Source organism: Zootermopsis nevadensis, unplaced genomic scaffold (assembly GCF_977971745.1).
Source record: "Zootermopsis nevadensis isolate Lab colony 2312 unplaced genomic scaffold, Znev_1.0 Znev_ptg000030l, whole genome shotgun sequence".
NCBI classification, from domain to species: Eukaryota; Metazoa; Arthropoda; class Insecta; order Blattodea; family Termopsidae; genus Zootermopsis; species Zootermopsis nevadensis.
This window is the reverse complement of record NW_028259162.1, coordinates 21767541-21789553: the sequence shown is the minus strand read 5'-3', so window position 1 is coordinate 21789553 and position 22013 is coordinate 21767541. Positions and strand designations below refer to the sequence as shown.

General features: G+C 38.7%; 1 protein-coding gene across 4 annotated transcripts; it reads right to left on the bottom strand.

The window, feature by feature from the left end:
- Positions 1–992: 992 nt before the first annotated feature.
- On the bottom strand, positions 993–21527 carry Fibp (acidic fibroblast growth factor intracellular-binding protein). Of its 4 annotated transcripts, none has more exons than XM_022077454.2 (7): positions 19618–21524; positions 6330–6551; positions 5861–5980; positions 5297–5404; positions 4523–4753; positions 2737–2991; positions 993–1183 (listed from the first exon to the last, which is right to left on the bottom strand). In XM_022077454.2, the coding sequence occupies exons 1-7, from the start codon at positions 19701–19703 to the stop codon at positions 1105–1107; spliced, it is 1101 nt and encodes a 366-aa protein (XP_021933146.1). In that variant the 5' UTR covers positions 19704–21524; the 3' UTR covers positions 993–1104. The 4 variants fall into 4 exon arrangements, with proteins under 4 accessions (XP_021933146.1, XP_021933149.1, XP_087214708.1 ...); XM_022077457.2 differs by lacking the exon at positions 19618–21524 and adding an exon at positions 8653–9371; XM_087358582.1 differs by lacking the exon at positions 19618–21524 and adding an exon at positions 8653–9360 and having other exon boundaries at positions 6330–6528.
- Between the last annotated feature and the right edge of the window lie 486 nt (positions 21528–22013).

Here is a 22013-nt window from a genome sequence, read left to right as displayed (position 1 = left end):
ACGTAATTAGGAATATGAGATGGGCAAAGCATGTAGCACACACGAGGAGGCAATAGATTCATACAGAATTTCGGATGAAATGCTTACGTCGAGACCAAACCACTGACGAGATTATAAAATTAAAATGGATCTTAAAGAAACTCAGTGGGATTCAAGCGGCAGAGGACGGGAAACAGCGGTCGGCTCTCGTGAAAAATGATCAGGAACCAAAAAGGCAGGGAATTTATTGCTCGGTGACACAAAACCTTCAAAAATGCATAAACAGGAAAGGGAAATAACTGGATAAATTAACCAAAAGCACAGAAGTGAGACCACACACTGAAAAGTTGCGACAACAAGTGGACGAGAGTGCGGATCGCTCGGGCGCCTGTGAAGACATTCATGACGACGGCAGAGACAGGCGCAAGACTCGATACAGTCCGGCACAAGAGGCGACTTCGCACCGCGGGAAATTCTCCACCGCCAGCACAACAAATTATTTACGTCAGTTTCCGACATTAAATCTAGGACCTGGGGTATTTACTCAGCTCCTCAAACAGACCACTTTCTTTGTGGAACCCGAAGGTTCATCACCGTTTTCACAAAACTCCAGCAACAGACCATCCGCATCCAGTTCGCTCCGTCGATTCCTCTCTCCTTAAGGTCCGTCTTAACGTCGTCCTCCCTTCAGGCCTCCGAACAAAAACCTCGTAAACACCCCTCTCCTCCCCAATGCATGCCGCATGCCACGCCCACCTCATCCTCGACGAAACAAATCGTCTTGACGTTTTCGATTTATCTCCGAGTAAAGAGAAGATCAACCAAGATCACCAGACGCGGGTCAGGACAAGCCGAGAGGAATACGACAACAGCGCGGAAGCAAACGCCACCGAGCACTGCCGTCGCCATCACCCAGGGGCACTCCTTACTGTGGTTTCAGCGCCGTTGACACAAAACAACATATAACATAGTACGTACGCTACACACCCATTACATTATGACTGAGACGCTCGTAAACTGGAAGTCACACTTTATTCATAACATCAGCACAAAGTCCGACACACACACACACAAAACATCACGTCACCTGAAGTTTCCTCTCTACGGTCGCATGATCACGATCCGTTAGGTGTGGTACATGCGCAGCAGGCAGCTTGTTACGACCGTCAGGTACCGCTCCCAGGAACTCTTTAAATCAGCCTCCCTAAAGAACGGAACAACGGATTTATTTCGACTCGACTCAATATACTTGACTCTCGTTATACGCGGGGGCTACGCCACACACACACACAGCAAAAATGTGTGAGACGGGAGATTGACGAGAGACTCTCGGGTTGCGAGCCGCGTCACCTTCACTTTGTACAAAATGTGAAATGTGTAAAAATTGCAATTCTGATGTAAAACCCGCGCCAGAATTGTCTGACGCTAAGCTCGTCGTCTGCATTACATCCCTGAGAAGCCTTCGGAAGGCTCGAAGCAGACGACGGTCTTTAAATTTGGCCGCAGATACGATAACGACGCTCCTCGCGATATCGAAATAAAACCACAGATAGCGAAAGCGCGTACGATGAGAGTCACGTGCGTCGACCGGTCTCCTAGAATCAAATTAGTGAATTTAAGCGGTTTGGCAAAGAGACAGATCGCGTGATGCAGACGTCAGAAAATGACAGGCGAAAAGGAATGTACGGCAAGGACTTGGCTAAAACCACAATGCGTTATGGCTCTGGCTGTCGTTGGAATTGTTACGTCCCCAGGTTCTTTGCGCAGCTTAAAGCTCAGACAGTGCCGTAATTTAAAACGTTAATGTAAATGTAAATACTGAATGGTGCCTGCACCTTGTCCTGCTGGTGGGGCTTGACCCCAAGAGCTATTGGTAGGGCCTCCCTAGGGGGAGAGGTCAGACTAAGACAGGTACCCTGGTCCTCCAGGTCGGGGGTTAGTCGCAAGGCTAACGACCTTGCACCGTAAAAAGGAAGATGTTTCGAAACCTCGATCAAAGCCTCGGACAGACGGACCTAACAGAGGACCGAACGGAAGAGGAGAATTGAGGAGGCCATGGACCGAATACGGACCGGAGAGCCACAGAAGAAAAAGAATGTAAATGCTTCTGAGGTCTGTGTGAGCAGCGTGCTGCCACGTAGGTGGTGCGATACCTGTTCGGCTAAATCATACCGTCGCGGCAAGCAGCCAGCATCAGCCGACAATAACGCTTAATGGAGCGAGTGTACGTAATGTACATGTTCATGTAATGTGACTGAAGCCTGGTTTGCTAACGCAGAACACGTAAATGGCGGTCTGGAAAGTTAAAGTTGTGAGTGGCTTGACGAGCCCGTGATTCAAGGTTCAGCTGTTTCTTGCGCTATCTCTGTTAAATTTGGTTTGTACGCGCGAATTCTCCGAACCCAGCCGTAAGTTAAATGCGCCCTTCTGGCCATTTATGTATGTGTTTGCCCCTTTTTATTATTACTATGATCAAAAGTTCCTGTTGTTTCACTCAAAGTGAGAGCGATGTTCTTGATCAGCTGAGATGTAGAAAAAGGTAGTGAAAAAGACTGAGAGAAGGAAAGTTCAGCAAAGACGAGACGGTCCCTGAAAATCCAGGGACACGTAACTGATAAGAAACCTGGAAGAAAAGGAGCCCATTGCATACGAACCCGACCAAAGCTGATGGTTCAGTGCAAAGAATCAGTAAATGAACTGCGCATCAAACATGTGATCCATACCGTCAGATGTAAAAGTAGCACAACAACGACATACCTCAGCACATCCATTTCAAGAGCACACTGGAAGTAACACGCGAGGAAGTTCCGCAGATCTGTGTGCGACCAGGAAACTTGTCTCCAGGGCTCCAGGCACCTCTCCACCAATTCAAGAAACAAGGACCGTAGTTCACGGGAACGATGAAGGTTGCACGCGAGGCCCACCAGCGCACGCGTGTACGATCTGAAGTTAGCGTCCAGTTCTTGGTATGAACGCTCCAGCAGTTGTGGTTTCAGTTTCTGACACACTAAGCTGAAAGCAAATAGTCACAAATCATCACTAACCCTCCTCATCATTGCGTAACTACGTCATCTCGCCATCTGTGAAGGCGCGTGACGAGAGGAACGTGCATGATATTGATTCAAGAATGGCATCGAGACAAATGTTACGTAGCGCATAACATGCAGAGAAAATCCACATGTACTTAGACTCGCATTGCAGATGCTCATGAATTGGAATTAGTTCTTCGTACACATTCTGACAAAAATAGATTTTAAGAATGTGTGATAACAAAGCCAAATGAAATATCAACATGATCTGTAACAATAATGGAGAGAAACTATGAGATCTTGTTGTACGCAATATTATATCGCCAATAAGTGAATAATCCCGATACAGTAAAACTGCCAACACTTATGTTCAATTTTACAAGTGCTGGCGACAAAAACACTGAAATAATGTAGTACATAGAAGAGGCGAAGTTTTACGATGCTGATCTAATTTGAAAGGGATGGGAAAGTGATGAGAGAAAGAAGGGAACAAAAGAAACAAAAAAAGGAGTAAGTGGTGCACTACACCATTTTTATCGTACAATCTGCATGTGTCCCTTTAAGTTTAGCACAACAGCTCTTTCTTCTGCTTCTTCTTGTACGTTTATGGATTAGACATTAAGGTCTGACTGCCTCCTGAAACTCCCGACTCACCATCAGGGATCCTTCCTTCGTGCACGATGCCGTCCCACGGTCTGGGAACAACTTTCAACTCATGTCTGTGTGGAAATTGCAAAAGTGCCACTGCCCCCATTTGCGAGTCCAGATGCTGAGCCCATACAGTAGTCATGTATACCCCAGAATGTGCCCCAGCATGGGCCGAGTCATTCTGACCCACACGCAACTATCGGTCTATGCCAATTTGATGTTACCACTAAAAGGAGCCATGCACGGTGCCGAGCGGGGAACCACGGACAGTAACGGGTCCCCTAGGGTGCGGGACTTGCTGTTGGGTCTCAAAATATAAGAGTAACTGCTCTGAAGCATGAAATCGGGTCATCGTGGAGGTTCTCTTGCAGCAAACAAAACGCATTAGACACGTACGACTCGTAACTGAGATCGACTGTGTACGTTTTCACACCGTCGTTCTGCGTGAAACTTTGCAAGTGGTCGAATCCTATCTCTTGTTGTGACACTGTAACTTTATATTAAATAGTACAAAGGCAAAAGCATCTTCAGAAGCCGACGGCTCATCCGAACCCGCAAACGAGAGCACAGACGCTTCTGACCACAGATTCTCAGGTGAGATGATGAAATTCATTTCTGTCAGTGAACTTATTAGACAAGATTCCACTATCCCCATTAATATCGTGACAGTGATAATAATGACCAGAAAACAAAAGCACGCCCAGTTTGTATGCATGATTTTATATATTTTAGATAAATATTCAACATGCAAGGTTTTAAGACGCCCAGCAAGTTGAAGATGGGCAGGAACCCATCTATAAAATAACAATTCTGAGGTAACGAATCAAGAAAACGTAAACATCAGATTTAAAATGTTGTGCACTTACTGCTTGTGTTCTTTTTCTTTCTCAAGCAATATCCTGAGCTCCCTGAGATCCAGAAGAAATTCCCTGTCCAATTCTTTATCATCGTACTCAGGAACGCCTTTATCCACGTAAGTCCACGAAGCCATGATGGACTGCGCGCAATGATAGAAGTCGGGAAATGTGAGGTACTGAAGTTTCTTCTTGCCGGTTTCAAACTTTATGCAAGCGATAAAAACAACAGCTCCGTAGCGCCTGCAACGTACCATCGCATGACATCAACACCGTGTGAGCCGATGCTTAAAATGCAGAGAAAAGTATACAGAATGAGTTTCAAAACTACAGCCACCAGAAGAAAGTGAGTTTTCATAGCAACTGTGTCGCGTATAGTTGTGGAATGGGCTCGTCTTACGCTCCTTTTGTCCTAGCAAGAACTGAACGTTGATAAACAGAAAACTCCACTTGCAATCAACAGTCCTTGAATATTTTGCACTGGAGGCCACAAAGACTACAGCGTCTCCCCCAAAACAGTATCAGAAATCAATGACATGAAACGACATCCAAACGGTTTCTGCGGTATAAACCAAAAGGACTGGCGCAAAGGACGGAATAAGTTTGTGAAGTTGAAACAGGCTTCATTGCCGATAACATAAAATATAGAAGAATAGGGAATTGAATTGGTCAAAAATCTGATTTCTTCACTCCATAACACTGCATAAATGGTTTGAATACGAGTGAAGAGTTCATATCAGAGAGAGGAGGGAACTTTCTGCGCCGCTCGTGGCTTTTCCTACGTACCTGGCCAGTTCCTCGGGCAGAAGGAAATTTGTTTTGATGTTCTGGACAACAGAGCCTTGCATGTCTTCCACAACTTTAAACACTCTCTTCACATTGTCAAACTGTCTTCTGCAAAAAAAAAAAAAAAAACACTAGGGCATTCCAAGTGAAGACGCTCCATGCACAGGATTTTATTTAAAGTCTTTTGAAGATGCATGGTTCTCTTCTGAAGTAAGGATAGAAGGCTGAAGCGATACAACCCTTCGAATTCTGGCAGTCGATGTGCCACTGTCGCTACAGTCAAAGCAGAGGACGACAGCAAAATAGTTGCGCAGTTTCCTTCTTTATACACTGCGTGTTAGAATTCGTACATAAAATCAAATCCACATTAGACCAGATTTCACATCTCTTAGAAACACAAGAGTCTGCTTAGTATGATCTGAGGTTATCATAGTAGCGAGCTTGAAGATGGCAGTCTTCTGGGTTGTTCCATTCTGTAGTCTGGTAGACGTTTACCGACGCTTATCGAGTAATTAATTTACGACTGCAGTACACATCTTAGAGGACTTACAAACTACAACAAACCTGCAAGATTTGAGAAGCACACATGTCTTTTCACTCACTTCATCCAAATCCTTCCTATGGCGAGAGGACAGCTTCTTTCCCAGTAATTCCCGTATCACAGCATCATCAAATTCATAATACCTGTACAAATGAGCAACACAGTTACCCTCTGCAAATATAATTAGACCATTACCCAATTTTGGACTTCAAAATGGTGTGTTCTTTAATTATTATTTGTATTTAAAAATTCTGCATAAACTCGTCAGACGATAATTGAAAGATTGATATGGGAATGATTACAAATAAAGAATGATGAAAGAAGTATCATCACAATATTTTTCATGATGCGATTCGGGAGAGAAACAAAAAGACGTCCATAAAGACAAAAGAAGTTGTGACCCGAAAAGAACGTCACAAAATATGCGGGCAATTATAAATATAAGAAGATTATTATATATATATATATAAGTACAAGAAATTAAGGTCTTACTTTTCTATAAGGAGCCTTCTTGTCTGTGGCTCTATCTGGAAGGCAAGCTGTTCGGCTAACTTTGGTGGATTGTGGAGCAATCTCTCTAAGAGGCTGTAAGTACGATAATGGTCAAGCACATCTGAAGCAACTAGCTCTAGTGTCGCTCCGGACTGTTGTATTACTCCCCGCTGGTTTAGAGCTGTCACAGCTTCCGAGGCTATCAACAAAGCGGTACAGACCCTGCATACAAAGCAGCCTTACAAACCTACTATATTATAGATATATCTCTTTGTTCGATACTTACAGAAACTGACAGAAGATTTAAAAATTTACTCACAGACATTCACATAATAACTCTGTATTACCTAGTTTAATATGGCCAGAACTAAATACAATGTTTGCTCTCATTATTATCATTTGTAGTAGACAACATATTTCAAACAAACGCAGATACCCATAATATAAGTACAAGATACAGACATAACCTTCACGTGCCAAACACTAAATTCGCTAAATATCAAAAAGGAGTTTAATGTACTGGAATTAAGCTAGTCAATAATCCCCCCCCCCCCAATATAAAAAGTCTAAATCACAATACAAAGAAGTTGAAGCCAGCACCAAAAGTGTACCTCCTACGTCACTCCATTTACTCCATAAAGGACTTTACGTCAACCAAAAATTCTGTTCTTTCACTAAACATGAAAGCACATAATAATAATTATTGAAACATAAATGTAACATAAAACATAAAAGTATGTCACAAAAAGGAGCAATGGTAATCTGGAAGTTAGAACGCTGGTTTCAGATGCCATCAATTACAGATGTGGAACTCACTGGCCCTTTCCACGTGTACATAAATTAAAATCGGTGGACAATACGAAACTGCAACCGGTCAGGGATATTTTTAACACTAACAGAGCTCTCTTAAGAACTGACCAATAAAGAAAAACTTGTGGGTTCTAAACATAAATTAATAATTCTCTGCTTGTACTGAATAATGCAATATTAGTGACAACAGAATTGTTATCAAACGCACAATAAACTGTGTATTGTGGTCACAACGATACACAACTTAAATGCAGCGCAAGAGATTTTACTTGTGGGTGAAACAAATGGGGGGGAAGATCAGAACAAAAAATCTCATACACATACAATTAAAAGGAAATATCTGACGACAAATCTTCTACCACTGTGTGGGAACAGATACAACTGTGTCAGTGAACATCTTCACGAGATGTAAGACATGCAGCTTTCACGGCGACTGAATGTAAGGTCATATGGCAAATGTGTCATCAGTATAGCTATACCAGCCGCATTCAGTGTCTGTTACTCAAAATGATCCGTGTAGAAATTGGCCAGAACTGGGGCGACCCAGCCATCTGGTCCACTGTAGAGAAAGGAGGCCAACATGACAGCCTGCCATAACTGTTATATGGCTTCAAACCTCTAACCCAGCAGTTGTAAAGTATCCTTTGGTGGAACTTTGGTGAACAGAGGGACCACACCAAAATCAACCAGATTATCACTATGATGTGGAGTTTCTGCATGAAATCCTCTGAATTTCTTACACTGGTCAGACAGGACCAGGAATGGGCTGCATAACTTTTCAAACAACCTGTCTGATTCATATTTCAATGAGTAACATTTCATTGCTTTTGAGTAAAACCATCACAGCCATTGTTTTATAAAAATAATTATGTAACCTGAGGTACTTTCCCAGGACATGAAAGTGCACCGAAGAGACAATCCCAAGCACACAAGATGCTTCCCAATTGTATTAAGTTCCTACATGACAACATATTGTAAAACTAAAATGTTCTTTTCATTATTAGTAGCATTATCCCATGCCAACAGGGATTATATTATGCATTTTTACCTCATGACAAAGTCACACCTGAACCACAGCTAATATTCTGAATATCTGATACACTCAAAAGCCCTCAGAATACAATTTACTTACATTCCACAAATCCTTCATTGGCCCAAGCAAAGGAAGTACAACATTTCATACTTGTTTCCAATACAAATATAAGTTAAATGATCATGACAGTAATTTAAAGACAACTACAGTATTACCGAAAAATAATTACACAAGAAAGCATGTCCACTATTGCTTGCATGTACTTATAATAACTAAGACTTTTTGGTTGTGCTAAATTCATCTAGTAAGTAGAAAAGTGAGATAGGGGCTACCATTTAAGAGTAAAACTTCGTGTTTGGGTACAAAGGTTAAAAAATCAAAAAACCTTGGACAACATGTTTTTACATAATCGATAAACTATGACTGCTATAACACTAGGAGTGCATGAAGAGCAAACGCAGTGTTCATTTGTGTACTTACAAGAACATCCATCAACCCATAACTGATATACTTCTGGATCAACTAGAGTGTAATTGCTTATGAATACGTCAACTTCTGCGAACATTTCTCTACACACACATCCTATTAATTAAAATCCAAGGTTCCTGTTTAGTCTCTTACAGTTACACTACTTAGACATCAACATCGGAGAAACATTCTTTGAGTACAACAGAAAATCGGTACTTCAATGTCAAACGTTGGCAACGCACATTGTATGTGACGTAACGCATATATTGTGCTGCCATCTATCAACAGCAATGACTTATTTTATCGGTAGCATTTTCCTGGGGGAAATGTGTAACATTCGTTAGTCTTTGATGTGAAATGGAAATAGAACAATTTTCTGTGTACTTGCAAGGAGTTATTTGCAATGTTCTTTTACTCAGGAACAATCTGCTTAAGACGAGGTCATTCTGTCGAGCATAGTGACTGCTTCTTGCATGACTGTTCCATTCACATATGCAGCAAAATTCCGTATAACCAAGCTGCATACCGAATACAAGAACAATGACTTTTAAATGTCCACAAATATTCCAACAGTATTTACTGTACTGCATGCAGCTGAGCAGAAATTCCATTTTTGCATATAACTCATATGCACAGGATAAGCAATGGGGATTGATGGTAAATTGTTTTTTTATTTCAAGAACGCCCATGAGACTTAACTTTGAAGAACCAATGAACAATCGCCAATCCTCCGGTCACTGCCCTTGAACCCCCATAATTTAATTTATTATTCATTATAATTCATTTATTCATAATAATTTAATTAATTTTATAATTTAATCAACATTGTTGTAGTGGGATATGTATCGCCATTCCTGCAAAAGAAACTTCCTTTTCAGTTATGAAAACCGAGAAATTATGCCCCCCCCCCCCAAAAAAAAAAAATTTAATCCTTGTAATCTGGAATCAAGATGCTCTGCTTGATTCTATGACAGATTTAAGTCTCATACAAGATCATTTAATTTAGCCTAGGTTATTAAATGGAAGTTTTCTAAATTTGATAGTACATATTCTTTATAATGATCCATATATCTTGTCATGCAAATCCATCTGAGCATAATCCTCAAAGTTCAATGACTCTTGTCTCTCAGGTACAAGTAACTCCTCACTGTGCTATTAACCTCAAATCTGATGGGAGATGTGGCATTTCCATATATCATTTGTTTTTAGATGTGTATCCAGAAACATCAGTCAAGCAAAAGTATTATTCTGGTGCATGGTCTTCGTTACACTCCAAATCTTGGGTACAGGAAATGGCATAGCACGCCATTTCCACTGCATAAAAATAATAATTCAATATGGAACAATGTGCAAACAGGGGCTTGACAGTAACACAGCAGCACTGTGTAGTCTGGTAGAATTTAAACACTTTTGAGAGGCCCTTCATTTCCCTTATGATGGAGGCAGCAGGGACCTCTGAAATGCTTGTAAACTTCTACCAGACTATACACAGCTATAACCCAGAGGACAGCCATCTTCCCTGAAAGCCACAGAAAATTCTCAGGACAGCCGGTCCTTGGACAGAAACGTGCATTCTAAATAAATTAAATTAATAGATGTTGAATGTAATGAAATTAAATCTTGTGCTGTTCAATTGCAATTCATACAGTTTTAGAAACAGAACGAGTGGGAAGTGCAGAACAAAATTATTGTGCATGAATATGGACAGTTGTTTAAATCAGAGAAATATTTTGCATCTAATCCATCTGGCATTGGCACATGTAAAAGAACTGAGCTGGTTTCTCCCTTCTCTTCAAGCTTCTGAATTCAATGATTTTACAAACTATTCAATAATATTTCTTCACCAAATGAAAGTCCCTTCTTTCTGTAGCTTCAAACACTGCCTACTCCAGCACGGTCTGGGATCCGTAGTAGCGGGACGCCTGTTCTGAAGGTCTGTGACAACAGAAGAACATCATCATGGGGATTTTTTCTTCACGTCAGACTACTTGTATATAAACGTACAAACGTAATAAGACGCGTAGTGTTGAGTTGACCGATCACGGTGTTTCAGAGACCACCACTGTCTGTCCTCAGGTCAAAGAAAGGCCTCGTACCAGGGACTAACTGTGAGGCAAGAGACAGGCTTCATATATATTCTGCCATTTCTTTACACAATATGGAACTACTTCTGTGTTTCTTCTACTCGTCAGTTAATAGTAAGATACTTGCTATTGTGAAGCTCTCAAAGGATGATGAGATCGTCATTCATAATTATCCAGAGCATCTAGAAGTTTATACAGAGATAAGAAGTGAATTAGTAATAACTTTCTTATGCAGTATAATGGTAATTTTTTATATACTTTTGTGATTTTTGAAACTAGCTCAGCATTGGATAAGTATTCTACAGACGTGTTGTCCGTGAGGCACGAGAGTAGACCTGACATCTTTGAGAGAGGCGGGGATAGAATTATGTGCTACTAGCGGAACGAAAAGCACCCGCAGCTTAAACAGGCCGTACGTCGTGAGCTAATGTACTGACTGACTAATAGCACAATGTTCTTATGTAAGGAAGAAGGATAGAAGCATTCGAAATGTGGTGCTATAGAAGGATGCTGAAAATTAAGTGGACAGATAAAGTACGAAATGAGCCGGTCTTAGACAGGATAGGCGAAGGAAGAAATCTATGGAAAAATCTTAACAGAAGAAGAGATAGGATGGTGGGACACATTCTGAGGCACCCAGGATTGGTTAATATGGTAATGGAAGGATGGGGGAGACAAAGATTGGAATATGTGACGCAGATTTTTGAGGATGTGGGTTGCAAAAAATATGTGGAAATGAAAAGATTGGCGCAAGAGAGGCGAAAATGGAGGACCGCATCAAACCAGTCAAAAGACTGATGACAAACAAACAAAAAAAGGAATACATCACCAGCGCATGCACAGAACTGACTTACGCCCTTCCACACTCGTGCCTCGCGGACAATACTTAGTATTTAAAGGGCCAAGGTACCACTCAATGCATGTGACTCTTTCGCTTACTTTAGGACAGACAGGGCCGGTCTATGAAATTCTGTGTACCTTCTGTTAGAAACTGAGGTAATTAGCATTGCCTGAAGAAAATATCCCCTTGCTTGTACGTAAGCTGTATATGTGAATGTCAATGTGTGTCAGTGCCATACATATTCTTTATGTGTGTGTGTCTTTATTATTAGCATCATTATGACTTGTAGTTAAACCTCACATCTTACTCAAGTAACAGATGGGACCTAAGTACAATATACATCACAATGACAAAGCATTTTCTTTGGATTTCCCAAAAATACATATCTTCCTTCATCTATAAATACAATTTTCTATTTCTAAAATGTTTCCTCCTTTGAGGTATTTCTTCCATCATGAATTATACTAAAATTGTTATACATTTAAAATATATATACCATGAGTATAAATATACATCCAAGTGTCATTTTGTTTTGTACACGTAAGTAGTGTTTACGATATATATCATCTCACTATAAGAACATCATCACATATGAAATCTACATGGAACTGTATATACATACATACAACATGAGTTGTTGACAGTAATGGGAAGAATATTACCTTATACAAGCTCTTGTAATGAAAAATAAAAATCACATCCACTGCCACGAGGATTATTTTTGTAATTAAGTCAGTCACAAACATTTAATCGTTAACTGCCCACAATTAAATGGATATTATGAGCTTATATATCTATGGTGACTGGAATGTGTTAACATTTAACTAATGTCGATTTACTGACTTTTATGTTTAACCATGTTTTGTAATATAAGAACACAATGCAGTATTTTTCATCATGTTCCCCTGCAATAATTTTCATGAAAATATAACTTAAATATTATGCAAAATTTCAAAGAAAGTCAACATTTTCTTTGCTTAATTACATTTATTCTGCTTCTAGACTCTTGAGAAGGGTTCTCATGAATGAAGAATGACTAATATCCATCTGACCCCACATTTCTCTGCAACTCCTTAATAAATTTTGGGTGAAATATACTGGGGAGTCTACACGAAAAGTTGTTTGACATAGTTTATTGTGTGTCACTTTGTTTTATTAGAAACCCTATTTTCTATAAAGGTATAAAATTAATCGTTGCCTACTTTCATTAAATAAGTCTGCAGACCAGTTATCGTACTACATCATAAAAAGTTTTCTTATATGATGAGCCAATTATCCGATATTTTATAACACTGGATTTTAACACTATTGTGCATGTTTTGACTCTTATTTGAGTGGACAGTCCAAAGTAAAATTATTCTAACATTCCTGAGCACAAATATTTGTAACTGGTGGTACAGAATCAATGTCCACAGAGAAACAGTGAGACTTTTCTTCCTCTCCTTAAAAACAGAATGCTGATGCCTCAGATCTGTTCAGCGTGCCTTGGATCATCTTTAACTGACTTCTGGCACCAGAGATGCGTGTATTATGGTTTGAAGATATCAATTTATACGTGATGGCTCAGTATGATACGATTATTAATCATCATTATTTTCCAACAGCCGAGACAGCATTTGCAGAGGGTAAGGATATACGCGTATTCAGGTATAACCCTCTGGGGAAAGAGCCTCTGCTACTCACTGAATCGAGACTGATAGAGCTCTAGGGATGCGACGTTAAAAAGATAGACTGCCACCTTCTGGGATCATAACCCAACCTATAGCCAGTCACTTCACTGACTGAGCCATCATGACTCCCTATATTAATAGTATTATTTATAAAAGTGAGGAATAAAAATACAAATATTTTACAAAAGTAAAGTCTTCAAAGTTAATGCTATTACAATTAATAAGAAATTCAGTGAGCCCCAGTCTGAAATTCTGCATCGTCAAAATGTCAATAAAAATTACAATTCAAATTGCTTGCAGCCATATACACAGACGTTACAGTACAGACTGTCAGAAAATTGGATTTTACCTGAGCAAAGCAACCTGCCTCCACCCCCCCCCCCTTTCCAAAAGAGAAGACTTCCCCCATGAAAGGAAATTTAGCTTCAAAATAAATAATATATATTTCCAAAATGCATTGTGTGGGTTGAAAAGAATATTACAAAACATGGTTTCTTTATATGATCTGAAACGACTTGATAAAATAATTATTTTAATTGTTCCAGAATCTCTACAGCTACCCCACATGAGGCATAGTAAGGTAAAAATGTCAAATTCTTATCTAATGCTAATCCCTTTACAAGTTTCCTAGAATCCTCCCCTTAAATTACTGCAAGATACCCTTCAAGAATTGCAGTGTTTTTATTTAAAAGTCCATTTCAAACCAAACAGGTGAATTTAATTAAATATACTGTTTTAGAGGAGAATTGGATTTAATTCAGAAATATGCAGGTAGTTGATAAAACGAGAAACTAAACTGTCAAGAACAGGTGATAGGCAAGTAATTCCAAAATGCCTCAGGAAGGATAAATGTGAAGCAAATTCCAGGTAATGGTCTCCAGCCTTTCAGTATGAAGAGCCGTAGAAATGTATCATAATTTCGGGAGCCCATTTCTCATCAACGGACTGATTTGGGTCTGTCTACACCAAATGATTTTGTGACAGACAAAACAGTGAGAAAGTTTACTGAAACTTCAATGTCTATGTGTTTCATTTTCTTTGTGAACAATCGTACAAGAAGAATGTATCACCATATCATGTACAAACAGTTATGAAAGTGAGTAATTAAAATATGGAAGTTAAAATCCTGATAGAACTGTATTTCTGGTAAAGAAGCGATAACTATATTCACTAATGCTCAAATGATAATTTAGTCTGAAGTCAATGAAATTTGCGTCGGAAGGTGGAAAGTCCGAATTACTTTAGGCGAGCTACATTTCTTTCTCATAAGGGGAAAAGAAGGTCAGTTCCAAGGTTTCTTGCACACAGTTCATCAAAGCTGGAAAATGACTGACAAGCTAATGCCTCTCAAATGAAATATATTTACGATGCGCGCCGTTTTCAACAACAAGATGAGGTTAAACTGTTCCATTCAGGATATGGTGTAAGCAGAGCAGACCTGGGCTGTCTAAGCAAACTTCACGAACTCTCGGCCTCCTCAATCTTTTTACTAGTAAGAGTCGTGCACACGTTAATGTATTAGATCAATCTGCATGATGTGTGTGGCAAAATATCTTTACCATTCATTGCAAGTGTTTCATTATATGAACATGAATTATACATATTCCTCAGTTTTTAATGATTTTAATTGAATTGGTAGATGTTTAGATCTGCTCTGCATTCATACAGTTCTGGTACAGGTAATCCTCACTTGACGATTATTAGCTGTGTGTCATGGCCTATGTGTGGTCCAGCCGGCTGTGTTTTGCATACGCTAGAGCGGCCCATCCACGTACGAGTCTAGCTCGGCGAGCTCGTCTCGTGAGCCAGGCTCGGATATATTTCACCGCACACGCATAGCAGACTCGGCTCGTGACACCCCAACCACAAACGAGTTTGGGTCGATGGAACCCGAGCCGAGCCAGACTCGTACATGGATGGGCCACTTAATCTATCATTTTATATTATCCCCAATTCCACTCAGTTATTAGTTATAGTTCTCAAATGTGTCATACAGATGGCTAAGGAGACACACACAGGTCACTGTTTGTTTGTCACCATCCGCATTTGTCTAATACTTTGTGTCCTGTGTCTTGATCTTAGAAATCACCATGAGTCAGAGACATTTAGTCAATATTAGCAAGTGGTGCTTAGAAAGACCAGAAAGTAAAACGGCATAACGTTTGAGCCTAAATTGGACGACATGAAACAAAATGAAGGTTAAATGTGACAAACATACCACTTACATACATCTAGATTACACTGCGCTACGATGACAGAATAAATTATATTTTTATTCATACAGGTATATTTTTTTGCCTCGACGGCATGGGGTACACAGTCCTAAGCGAGTGTTACCTGTACCACGCAGTGCAAGAGTTACTTTCACTGTAAAATATTAATGGAAAAAGAAAATAGTTTAATGAATTCTTCTCGAGCTACCAGCCGTGTCAGGTGGTTGAAAGGATAAATGGTGTTTTCTCCGTTCAACCACCTGACACGGCTGGTAGCTCGAGAAGAATTAATCATACTTAGTCACCGTAAAAGCTTCAGATCATACAAGAAAATAGTTATTTTGCTGTGATATCTACATGTGTGGATACGGCAAAGCCTGAGCAGTTCCTTTGCCCAGCACTGTCGCCTTGTAAAAAAAAAAAACAGCTTTCGGTATTGGAGGAAGACTGAGTTAGAGCAGTGGGAAGGGATCAAAAACAGTGCATCAGACTAAAATGTACTTAGGTCACAATTGACAGGTACCTGGAGCAGTGCTAGATGGAAACTTAACTTGAAGTCATGACATTTCTTCATTAGACATTTAAAAATCAGTAAATTATACCTTTAATTAATAGAAATTGGCTCTTATGAGTCTTATAATTAAATTTGCACTAGACACCAGGCACTAAAAACAATTATGCCATTTCACAAGAATAAACTAAAATTTTCATAAATTAAGGGGTCAGGTAAAAGTGAACATGGTACTCCTGGCAACGTCTTTGCTTACACTCTGCGATCTATAAATTAAGATATAAATCACAATTTTAATAACTTTTAATTGATCTAATATTAAAACTAGAAATTTAAGTTTCAAATTTTCATGGCACAACTGATTAATTGATAAGTGTTTTGAGTTACAAAAAAGAACTTTCTCCAAAAACGTATAAAATATTCAAAACATTATGCTACTACAGCCAATCAAATTCCGAAATTTGTTACATTCATTTCTTAAAACAAATAAATATATGCTCTAATTCACTCCTCATAAAAAAAAAACATTGTTTCATACAAATGCTTACGCTGACAAATTGGTCTGTTACGTTATTGTCAAGTCCATGGCAGAATGAAATAAACGCTACTCGGCTTCTGCAGTATAACCAATACGTGGCAAACGTACGTTCTGTCCAGTGTTTGAAGTGGAACAAGAAAGGAAGTCAGAGGGTTTATAAAATGTAGATCTTTTTTACAATAATTTGATAATTTATAAAAAACTCTGAGATTTAAAAAGGAAAGAAAAGAAACCCAAGTTAGTATAAGTTAACACTTTTGAACTGGCTAACATATTTCTATCTTAAAAGTTATTGCTTTGACGGTCAGGGCTGCAGATTGCAGAAAGATGCAACTGAGAACATTTATATGACTGTGTCACATTTTGTCATGACATAATTTTACTAAAGGAAGAAGAAATAGAATGTAACCTTATGCATATAGTGCGTTACAACAAATTGTTACCACTTTTATGAAAGTGTTAATTATTGGGGAAAAGAGAGAAAAACGTTTTGGTGATATTTTACATAAACGTGCGTAGCAATGCCGATAACCGACAGCTGACAAAGTGTGCGCGCGTAAGCGACAGTGTCTTGTTTGCCGGAGAGCCGGCCAACAGTTTGCTGGATACATGAATTCATTATAATTTGATCAATTATGAATGACCACGAGGGAAATTTTGGGGGTACAAGAAGTGTCCAGACAGACATTAACATTGTCTCCACACAAGAGAATTTTGTTAACAGCGCAAAAATCAGTGTCACTCAAAACACGCATCTGAAAAACAAGACTTGTTAATTTAATTCTATGAATGAGACCATAAACTAAGCAAGACTGAATAGTTGATGATTATGTAAAACATTTTGCTGGAAATTAGGGCCACTGAGCTTTACGTTTGCATTTTCTTCTCAGACAAGGCTACACTCCATGTCGGTCCTACAGCGAATAACACAACCAAGTCCTTTTGGACACCAAGATCCGCAATATTATGAAAGACATTCAACAAAGGTGAACATCTAGTGTGGTGTTTCCAAATTTGGAATTAAGGGCCTGTTCTTTTCTTAAAATGAGAAAATACAGCAGGGATTCCTTGACAAGTATATGTTTTGTGCTCTGGGCACTTTCAGCAAGACGGAGCACCACCCAGTTTTCATTATTGGTCCAGAATTACTTTCACCCAGTAGTACACGAGCACACGTGGGCTGCCTCTGGCCTGAGAGATTTCCTAACCTAACTTCTTGTGTTTTAGGGTACAGGCGATGGAAAAGGGCTCCAAATTCTTGACAACTCAAACCAACACGTAGCAGAAGTATATACTGGTGGAAATTTTCAGTCAACATTTAACTGCATGTTTGTCTGAGTACAAATAATGGGCAAAATTTTAGAAAATGTATTACGTAAATAAGTTTTGTTAATTTTTCTTAATTCGCTTGGGGTTCGTCGTGCTGACCACACGTCACCCTACATCTGATTGGATGGTCGTTCACCTCTGCTTAAGCATGTGAACGTGAGGCCAGAGCTTTGGCTCTCAGAGGGCTGTTACGCCACGGATTTAATTTCTTAATTTTTCTTAATAAGCAATAATTTCATAAAAGTGGTTATTTATTAAATGAATCCATATGGATCTCAATATGGTGAATATTTGTTGAAGTCATCAGTATTGGATTTAACATGCAAATGTCGTGCATTTACAAGAACAGGTTGAAATCTGAAACACATACGCGTCGATACCAACCGGTGCTTAGATGGGGGAGTGTTCTAGGAGACACAGGGAAGATGATGAGGGCTCTGCAATTTTTGTTTTCATTCTAGAAAAAATTAGTTGCAAGCTGTTACACTTCGGCGGTTCACGGCTACTCTACTCTCAATAACGTCTCTTTTTGCTAGGAATTCAACAAGTGCCAGATTTAATCACCTGGCTTACTCACCATGCAGTATATTTTCACTCATTTTGTATACTGAAATCTAAAAAAAAAAAAAATTACTTCCTCATGTATTTAGAGTATACAGTTCCTAAGTTTAAAGAACTATTACAATTTCACAAGCACAGATATGATACTACACAGAAGTTAATATTCATATTGAACAATGTCAATAGTCCAGCTCTGAGGACTCCTCGTTTCTACACCGCCAGAGCATGAAGAGTATAAACTGATGTATATACTATCTGATGCGTATGAACGGTGATGGGATGGGCATACTAACACAGGCATTTAAGGCTAAACTCTGACTAGAAATCACTTGTAATGGGAGAAACAAATTGTTCTACTATATGTACGTTGAAAGCTGGTGTATATTTCACTTCCTAACAGAGAGATGAGAAGATTTTGTGGAAAATGTAAGAAAGATTAAATATTTTGAACACAGCCATGTTCATCACTGGGGATGCAAATTTAGTCACATGGCAGATGCTGTCAGTGTTAATGAAAGTAATTAAAACCTCTACAAAAATCTTGTAATATGTCAGGCAGATACGCCACAGCACCAGATGTTTACATTTCTCAAACCATGGCTGCCGCTAATGCAATTGAAAAGCCAACTACCCAGTCAACAGAACAATACAAGACTACTTATTTTATATCTGTTTACAGTGGCATTTGAGTGTCCCCAAAACAATTTCTTTTACCCATACTACAGACCTCAGATCATCTTACCATCTGCTGGAACTCCCCACATGCATGTAAAATGTCAATGCAGCAGATTCATTTGAACGTGACAATTTTAAATTAATGGTGGTTATTACGTACATCAGAGAGATTAATAATTGCATGGTCTGCAATGGCATCAATGAATTATGATGGACAAAAGGCAAAGAACAGTAGTACCACAACCAAACATTCAACAGAAATGTGTTCTGTGAACCTGAACTGGGTTATGAAATGCTGGAGAAATTTTTATTTTATGCCAGAAAAATGTACCTATTAATTTTAAAAATACGCCTAACAAAATTATAGTATTAAATATTACACAACATGTGATATTAAATAAATCTGTATCGAGAACATGCTTGTTTCAGAGTTTAGAACCTTCTCACTGGAATGTGTTTTGCCATTCTTGATTATTAAATGATGGTTTCACCAGCTTCAAATGGTTTCGCAGAATATAAACAATCTTATAATACAGCACGAAAAGTTCCACTTGCCTAGAAGGAGGACTGCTGCACGGTGCAAAAACAGACACAAAGAGACTCTTTTGTGTCATAACAAACAACACAAAAACTTTTAGCATTTTATGTTAGTAAATTATTTGATTTTTCGTGAGATATTCCTTCATGTCCCGTGCGTTTTCGTTGTTTTTAGTTTCACAACAGTATCTATTATGACAGGAAATCACAACTACTACGTGGTTCAAGATACCAGTTAGTAAACACGAAGAAACGAAAACAATAACTACGCAATTCAAAAATGAAATAATCATCAACTCTCATACTACACAGACATCATATTAAATATACCTGTTTCTCACAGTTAAATAATTAACATTTTACATTGTTTCCGTTTTCATAAGTTGTCATGACAAATGTTTTGAAAATTCATTTGAGCTTGGACTATCAAGGTAGGTGTTTTGTTTCCGCGTGGTATGCTGCACTCTTTGAACAGCGACGCGGTGAGACACAGAATTATATTAAATGTAACCAAAACTAAAAATAATCTGAAACATTTCTAAATCCAAATGAAGGGTTTCACATAAAATGATATCCAACGAATGCACAACATAATTTAGTCAAATTGTACCGCCATATTCACCGTTGCGTCTGCTAACAATGCGCACGTCTATCTGAAGTCTGCGTCGTCACATTAAGTACCATGACGCTGAGATAAATGGTCTGTGCGGGTTGACATATCTGCCCGACTAGAGCGACACAAAAGGATGGGCTATCATTATCCAGCCAAATGCCAGCGATACGTAAGTACAGAGTTGTTACGAAACGGAGTGGCACTGCCTTCCATACTCCAATCTATTGCTAACCTAACCTAACTTTATATAAAAGTCAAGCAGAGAAATTTTGATAAGAGAAGATATGGTCGAATTAAGACGGCAAAAAATAGAGGTAGATCAACTACCTATGTCTCTGGGTCAAAGCATCATATCTGGGACTTGTGAACACAACTGATTACTACCTCACGTTCTGTTGAGGTTTGAGACTGATCACAATAAAACTTCATTTACATATAATAACACACTGACATTTAACAATAGGCACTACAATTCTGGTTTCTTTGGTTTGTCAATAAAATCAAGATTTAATAAAATTAACATGTGACTCCCCAAAATATTTTAACAATTCAAGCTCCATGTTTATGCTATGGAGTCTGCATCATATTCAAGTTTGTCCATCACTGACATCAAACATTGTTAATATATATACATTTTAATCACAGAAATAACTGTCTTACAGTTATTAGCGATATTTTTTAATTACTAACATCAGAATCATTTTTATTATCTCATTCATTTTTATAATTTGGTTCTGAATATTTTCTGAATTCCTATAGTTTTCAGTTCGTAAGTGATTTTGAAGCGCAAACTACGTATTTGCTTTACATTAATTTGTCTTTTACGTGGACAAACTTTTTACGTAACATTGAAATACACTTGATATATTACAAACCCTTTCCATAACCTCTAAAAGGAGTAACTTGTTTTCCATTAATCATACGAATAATTACATTTCAACATGTAAGAAAAAAAGTGCTTTGATGTGAAATTGCTTGTAAACACTTTAAAATCTACGGATAAGAGTTGGATTCAGGAAATATTTGTCGTTCTTTGATCCTGTACGACAAAAGCTGTAACATGACATATTGTACCTCCTAATAGAAGGTTATCACAGCTCAATTAACATTTCAAATAAATTTATTTAACCACAACAAACATAAAGGTTTCATAACCACTGCTTATCATATTAACTGCGTTGATTTTATAGAGAAATTACGTGTTCTTTTACAAGTGATAATTCCTTACAAAACAATTATGGCTAAAAATTCTTTTCTCCATGCATTTAAAACCGATAATCTTGCATTATAATAAATCAAATCCTCAAATATATTAATTTCACCTCAGAATAAAGCGTGTAGAGTCAACAGGCTCTGTAACACACGTCACAATCGTAAGTCTACAGGAAGAGAGAGTTATTTCACGTACTGAGTGTCTGACACAAACTACGCAGCTGCGCTGAATCCAACTCTAGCGACTCGGCGCACGGCCGTGACGTAATGGGAAGTTCAGTATCCACACGCGCATGCGCACTTCCACGCTACGGTTAGGGGGGAAAAGACCGCGAGTGCTAACAGCGACATAAAAGACTGCAGCGACACTTCGATTAATGAAATTTTGTGCTCTGATTGTCTCTTTTAAAATTGTTAGTTAAAAAAACCCGAACAGTCACTTTTTATTAACGAAAGTGTTGTTATTTTTAGTATCTCGTCACCTTAGGTGCATCTATCGGAAGATTTCTCCGACAAACGATCAAATATGTAAATAAATAAATGCTCCATTTTTCTAGAAAGAATCGTAAGGAACGTGCACAGTGACAAA